The 8,003-nt window shown below is 38.3% G+C and overlaps 1 protein-coding gene across 1 annotated transcript; it reads left to right on the top strand.

The window, feature by feature from the left end:
- The first annotated feature begins 121 nt into the window (after positions 1-121).
- On the top strand, positions 122-1,066 carry LOC102848143 (olfactory receptor 1Q1-like). Its single transcript, XM_006890736.1, has one exon. The coding sequence runs from the start codon at positions 122-124 to the stop codon at positions 1,064-1,066; it is 945 nt and encodes a 314-aa protein (XP_006890798.1).
- Positions 1,067-8,003: the final 6,937 nt, after the last annotated feature.

Below are 8,003 nucleotides of genomic sequence, written 5' to 3'. Positions count from 1 at the left end.
ATAAAAAGGAACAATGGAAATCCAAAATATCTGTAAATTTTCATTAAAATTAATAATAAAAAACCAATTATAAAAAGTACTGAATTATAAAAAAATAATGTTTTTGTTCTTATGGCAACAGATGGATGAAACCAACTCAACCAGTGTGTCCCATTTTGTTCTCTTGGGCATTTCTACCCACCCAGAGGAACAGATTCCACTCTTCCTTCTTTTCCTATTCATGTATATAATCAATATTTCTGGGAACTTTACTATTATCACATTGATTATCTCTTCTCCACACCTCCACACTCCCATGTACATCCTCCTCAGTAACCTGGCCTTGGCAGATATCTGTTTCACCTCTACCACAGTACCCAAAATGCTGCAGAACATTTTCTCTACTACAAAGACCATTTCCTACATGGGTTGCTTAACCCAGACATATTTCTTCATTTGTTTTGCTGCCATGGAAAACTTCCTCCTGGCTGTGATGGCATATGACAGGCACATTGCCATCTGCCACCCCTTCCGCTACTCTGTGATTTTGACCAGAATGCTGTGTGCACAGATGGTGGCTGTGTGCCATGTCCTCGCCCACCTTCATGCACTGCTGCACACTGTTCTCATGGGCAGACTGACCTTCTGTGATGATAACAAGATCCCCCACTTCTTCTGTGACCTCTACCCTCTGATGAAGATCTCCTGTTCTAGCACCCACCTCAACACCCTGATGATTCAAACAGAGGGTGTGATTATTATCAATGGAGCTTTGATCTTCATCATTGCTTCCTACGTCTGTATCATCACAGCAGTCCTCCGGATTCCCTCGGCCAATGGCAAGTGGAAAGCTTTTTCTACCTGTGGATCCCACCTCACCGTGGTGGCCATATTTTATGGCACTCTCACATGGGTCTACTTCCGACCTCTTTCCAGCTACTCTGTGGCCCAGGCTCGAATTGTGACTGTCATGTACACAGTGGTGACACCCATGCTGAATCCCTTCATCTATAGCCTGAGGAATGGGGATGTCAAAGGAGCCTTCAGGAAACTGATGAGCAGAATATGGGCTTTTTTCTTTGTATAAAACTAAAATATCCTCTTCTAAATGTTCCCTACAATCCTGGGAAAAGATTTTTCCTTCATAGCTCAATTTTTTTGGTAATATACCAAAAAATATCTAAAATAGGAATCAGCCACATAGTTTATCAGTTGATATTGTCTGATAAGCACAAAGCAGACAAAAGAGAAAGCATAAAACACTAACGTACCATTATAGCTCTATTGACATAGTGGTAAGGAATTTTGTTACTGAGGCAAAGGTATGCAGTTTGAACTCATCAGTTGTTTAGGGAGAGAGAAGGGCAATCTCCTCCCATGAGGTTTCCTGCCTATGAAAGGAGGTCAGCTATGGGTTGGTTCCAATTTGATACACAACAACACAGAATTAATTAAACTTACCATAGTTCTCTGAGCTGTCAATTAAACAGCAGCATTCTATCACTCAGAGCTTATAGATGCAAACAAAAAAAAAAGATACAGCCTGCCTTACAGGGGAAAAGTACTTTAATGAAAAGATATTTTAAAACTCAGGATTTGTCAAGAAAGCTGAGAATTATGCTTAAAAATGCACAGAAAAAGGTAAAATAGAACTGGAGTGAAAATAATGCTTATAATTGGTCTGGACGGGACACCACTCCGGGTACCAAATTTGGTTCAGTACAGCTTTATACTAACAACACTTTTCAATAGTTACAGCACTTGGAGGCCTGGAAGACTGAATGTGACCAACTCCAAAGGGAATTTCCCTTTTTAATTTTCTATGCCACTACTTCTCAGCGACTGGGGTAATGAGACACAATAAGGTCAACACAGAATAGAGCAGGGTTCAAGGCTATTGTACATAGGGTCACTATGAGTCGCAAGTGACTTGACAGCACATAACAACAACATGGCACTACAAAGTCTGAGGCTGGAATCTTTATAGAAGGAGACTACTCTTCTTTCTCCCATGGAGAAAGAAGTTCCTTGATAATAGGAATAATTATAATATATATTACCTGCCATGAGTCAGTTCCTGCTATGAGTATTTTACATAAATTTTGCCCATAAAATCTTTACAACAATCCTTAAATATAGGTACTGCTACTCTTTAAAAATAAATAATTGAGGCACAGGACAGGTAAATAATTGTTTAAGACCATGATTGCAACTCATGGTCTCGGGATTCCATATACATTACAACTCTATTTTCATTCAGATCTCTTTATATGAGTAATTTCTGAGAGAAGATATGGTTGCATAAAAGCCTACTTACTTCCATTATTTCAGGGTAATTATTATCATCCCTCCCTCTTCATCTTTCAAACTTTAACTGGTTTAAACTATACTGTATATAACTGCTCTGGTTATAAGAGTCTTTCAGACTGCCACTGCAACTGCCCATCCTAGGACAACTGAATACATCTTTTATGTGTTCTACTGCTTACACTTCTCATTTTGTTGCTCTTCCTTTGTCTCATTCTTCCGCAAATATTTTCCGTGTGTGTGTGTGTGTGTGTCCGTGTGTGTTTCAAGTTTTGGTGCATAGTACACCTTTAGTAGATTATCTGTTAAGTAAACCTAATAAATAATGAAGATACTACTGCTACTAGAAAAGTCATATTGACACTTACAAATCATCACTTGCTCATTCACTGGCATCCAGTCAGAACCAAGTCATAGCTGACACTCTAGTGGGATTTTAAGACCCTGTAAAATCACATGGGAAGAGATTGTCAATCTTTCACCATCAGGTGGCTAGTGAATTTAAACTGCAAAAGACGCACTGTCTTTGGGTTTGCAGTGCAAGCCCCTACAGACTTTATCATAACCAAAGCTCCCTTACCAACTCTCAGAAGGTGCTAACACTTCTCTTCCTGACCATAACATGTAAATGTCTCAAAGATTGTGTCACTTTTGGGTAGCTTTTGTGAACCACGAGCATACTAAATTCCAATTTGAGTGTTTGGGGTTTCCCCCCCCTCTTTTTATTATTATTATTAATTTTAATGAAAGTTTACAGACTTTGGATTTCCATTCATTCGTTGTTGCACCTTCTCCCTGCCCACCCCTGCCCAGTCCGCACTTCTCTTTGAAAAGTAAGAGAAAAATTATTTCATTGTTATACAATCCCTCCCGCAAAGTCCACACTCCACTATGCAGCCTTCATTCTGAACTCCTGTCATGAGGGATATATGATTAGATATTATTGCCATTTTGAGTTTTTGTTGTTATAGGAATGAACATTCTGATTTGAGCCTGGGTCACACTCACCGTGACCTTGATTCCATGCCACTTCAGCCTCAAACAATCTCCTCTGGGAACAGATTAAAGTCAACTTATTTTCCTACCCAAATTTAATCTTTCCATCAACACATTTTTGTTCCCTTCCTTTCATACTGCTGACACCCCTTCAGTCCTTGTACTGAAGCCTGACTGGTATAATGTACCCATAACGTAGTAAATGACTACTTGAGTCAGATAGAGTTAGTTTAATAAACTTTGGAAGCAACTGGGTATGGTTGTAGGATCTTTTTCTTTATGCAGATGACACAACCCTGCTTGCTGAAACTGAGGAGGACCTCATGCACTTGCTGCGAAGGGTCAAGGACTGCAGCCTTCAGTATGGACTAAGGCTCAATGTCAAGAAGACAAAGATTCTCACCACTGGACCAATTGGCAGCGTCAGGATGGATGACGAAGAGATTGAGAGTGTTCACAGCTTCAGTTTGCTCGGCTCCACGGTCAACACTCTTGGTACCAGCAGTCAGGAAATCAAAAAGCATATCGTGATGGGAAAGTCTGCTGTTAGGGACCTCTCAAAGGTATTCAGGAGCAACAGTGTCTCTCTGGAGACTAAGGTGCGCCTGATACAGGCCATGGTATTTGCAATCGCTTGTTATGCATCAGAGAGTTGGACAATGACTAGGGAGGACAGAAGGAGAGTGGATGCTTTTGAGCTGTGGTGCTGGAGAAGGGTACTGAATGTACCATGGACTGCCAGGAAAACAAACAGATTCATCTTGGAGAGGATTAAACCAAGCTACTCCTTGGAGGCAAGGATTCTGGGGCTTTGTCTGACATACTTTGGACATGTTGCCAGGAGGGACGGGTCCTTGGAGAGGGACATCATGCTTGGGAGGGTGGAGGGACAGCGCAGGAGGGGAAGACCCTCTATGAGATGGATTGATTCGGTGACTGGGGTAATCGGGATGGGTGTGTCAGAGGCGGTGCGGTTGGCGCAGGATAGAGCAGGGTTTAGGGCTGTTGTGCATAGGGTCGCTATGAGTCGGAAAGGACTCGATGGCGCATAACAACAACTATGATGATGCTATACAGCTTAGGTGAGACTGATATGTTCTACACCCTCATCAAACTGGGATAGGTATTTCCTGAGAAAGAACTATTTAAAAAAATTTCTTTAATTTTTTTCAAATTAATTTTTTTGTGTGTACCTTCAAATCAGATCTGACTGGTACAGGAGGAGATTGCCCCTCCTTCTCCAGCAGAGCATCTGGTGGATTTGAACCACATACCTTTGAGATTGCAGTGCAGCTTCTTGCCAGTAGACCACCAAAGCTCCCTTGAGATAGAACTATTTCTTGAAACAACAGAGTCTATATCTTGTGAGAAAGTGAAGAAAAATAATCATTCTCCTACATCACATTCCTTTATGGTGAGGAGGGTAGTGGAAGATTAACACATCTTTAAATTAAACATTGGCTTTTTAATAGAATAAAGCATTTGCGAGTATTTATCACACAACAGGAGTATTTTCTTCAGACTGTAATGGGGTATAATATCACTTGTATATCAGTTTGCTATATTATGATTTGCATCTTTTGTTAAATCAATTATTTAGTAACGGCATCTTTTAAAAAAATCATTAATGGTAGGTATTAACATAGACTTGACCTTATGGAATACATAGGAATCAAATTGACTATATTGGTGGATAAAAGAGAGTGGAGAAGCTCAACACCAGCACTCAGAACAATGCCAAGGACAAACTGTGGAACCGATGACCAATTATGCATATGTATGTTCAAATTGAAGATGAAGAATGAAAGAAAGCCAATAAAGGCCAAAATGCAACCTTGAGCTTATCTCATCATAACTTTGAAATCATGTCAAGAAGAGATTTTGTAGTGTTGAATATAACTGAAAACTAATAATCAGATGCATTGTGGGATGTTATCAAGGACATTATTCACGAATAAAGCAAAATAGATAGGAAAGAGAGAAAAGACCAAAATGTATCTCAGAAGAGACTCTGAAATTTGTTCTTCAGTGTACAGAAGCCAAAACAAAGAGAGGAAATGATGGAGTAGGAAAAGAGTTGAAGAGATTATTTTAAAATGCAGTTCAAGAAGACAAAGAAAAGCATTATAATTAAATATGTAAATACATAAAGTTAGAAAAACCCAAAAGGAATGACATAGATGAAATTTTGCAAACTGAAAAAAATGAAGAGCAAACTCAAACTTTAAGTTGCAATACTGAAAAATTCTATTGGCAAAATACCAAATGATTGGAAATACAGAAAGCATTAAAGGAAGATAGAAGGAATATACAGATTCAAGGGATATCAAAGGAATAGGTAAAAAGAACGGAAGCATATGATAATGAGCCAATAGTACTGAAAGAAGATGTTCAAGCTACAGTGAAGGCTTTGATAAAAAATGGGACCCATAATTTGAGGAATACCAATTGAGGTATTTCAGCAAAAACATATAACCCTACATAAGCTTGATACAGACATACTCATCAGTCTATGTCAAGAAATTTAAAAGAAAGCTACATTACCAACTGACTGTAAGAAATTCGTATTTGCTCTGATTTGAAAAAAAAAAGAAAGCAAATCCAACAGAATGCAGAAATTATCAAACAATAAATATCATTAATATTGCACATAAGTAAAATCTTGCTGAAGATTATGAAGAAATTATTGGAATAATAAATTGACAGGGAACATCCAGAAATTTAAGCTGGGTTTAGAAGAGATCATTGAATGAGATATTTCATTGCTGATGTCAGAAATTTTGGCTGAAAATAGAGAATATCAGAAACAAGTTTACTTGTGTTTTATTGTAGTAATTTGACTTTGTGATGGTAATATATTATGGCTAACATTGAGAAGAATGTGAATCTCAGAACACTTAATCGTGTCTCTGAGAAACCTATACATAGATCAAGAATATCATTTGAACAGAACAAGTGCATACAGTATGGTTTAAAATAAGAAAACATTTTTGTCAGATTTGTATACTTTCTCCATATATATTCACTCTGTTGTTGTTCTTGTTGTCTACCATAAAGTTTGAGCTGACCCATAGCTGACCCTCTGGCAGGTTTTCAGAAGCAGTTAGTTAATCACATGGGAGGAGATTGCCCATCCTTCTCCGGCAGAGTAGCTGATGGCCTTGAACTGTGTGTCTTCCAAATTGCGCACATAGGCCACCTGAGCAAATAATTTAAGAAACTGGATTATATTAAAAAGAATGTGATATCCGTATTGGAAGAAGAATCATCAGATGATGCAACTTTGCCTATAGAAAGTGAAGATTTTACTGAAGAATTTAAAAGATGCAACTTTCTATAGGGGTTACCTCTCAACATCAAGAAAACAAAAATCTTTATCACTGGATCAATAGCTACCATCATGATTGATGGACAAAAGTTGCAAAGGATTTAATTTTACTTGGATCCACAATAAGCACCCATCATAGGAATGGTCAAGAAATAAAAAGGCATGCCACTTTGGGAAATTCCACTGTTAATGACCTCTCCAATATACCAAAGAATAATTAAACTCATTTAAAGACTAAGGTGTGCCTGATCCAAGGTATGGCATTTCTAATTGTTTTGTTTGCTTGTAAATGTTGGACCATGAATAAGGAAACCAAAGAAGGACCAATTGCTGTTGATAAAGAATATTGACTAGCCCATGAGCTGCCAAAAAACCCCCAAACAAATCTGTCTTGGAGGAAGTACAAATAGGGTGCTCCTGAGAAGTGAGGATAGTAAAACTTTATCCCACACACTTTGTGTATGTTGTGAGGAAAAGCCAACCCTTGGAAAAAGACTACATGCTGACAAACGTAGAGGGGTCCGTGAAAGAGAGGAAGGCCCTTAATGAGATGGATTGATACAGTGAGTACAGCAATGGACTTCAGGGTGGTAGAGACCATGAGGATAGTACAGGATAGAGTAATGTTTCAATCTGTGTTCACAGCGTCAATATGAATAAAATTTGACTCAATGGCATCTAACAAAAACAATGGATAAGTTAGATGGAGAATCTTGTTAAACTACTAATTGTGTTTCGGTTTAATTGTGATGCAGGAGGACAGAGTATACATTTCTAAGAAAGTCCCAGGTAATGTTGATGCTGTTGGTTCATGGATCAAACTGAACAGACAGGCTCTAGAGAGAGTATGGAGTCTCTGGTTGGTGAAAACAGTTCAAATGCTCAGCTGCAAACTGAAAGGCTAGAGATTCAAGTTCACCCAGAAGTTCCATGGAAGAGAGATTTGACTACCTTAAAAAATAAGCTATCAAAAATTCAGTGGAATACAATTATCCTCTAATACATTTGGGGCCACAGGAATCAGAGTTCACTTGACTAGAACAGATATTGGTTAGTTTACAGAAATATGATGGTATTGGTAGGGTCATGTGATACAAATAAAGGTTTCTATAAAAAGAACCTAAAAGGTGTCTGAAATTTGACACAAAAGCAGAGCCTGGAATTAGGGATTGTTTAGGGAAGACATAAAAAATTGAACAATGCAATGATTCAGAGTTAAAAGTAAAAAATTGTACTGCTTCAGCTGAAGGTGGAAAAACATTTGAGGAAGAGGTTTTATTTGTTCCTCATGAGTTATTCTTTTTTTTTCTTTTCTTTTTTTTTTTATCTTTTGTTGTTGTTGTTGTGTACTGTAGAATCAGATCCAACTGACTGGCACAGGAAGAGATCGCCT

This window comes from Elephantulus edwardii, unplaced genomic scaffold (assembly GCF_000299155.1).
Source record: "Elephantulus edwardii isolate Elephantulus edwardi_28Jun2011 unplaced genomic scaffold, EleEdw1.0 scaffold00092, whole genome shotgun sequence".
Taxonomy (NCBI): domain Eukaryota; kingdom Metazoa; phylum Chordata; class Mammalia; order Macroscelidea; family Macroscelididae; genus Elephantulus; species Elephantulus edwardii.
Note: the sequence above shows the minus strand (reverse complement) of the source record. Positions and strands in the feature narration are given on the sequence as shown.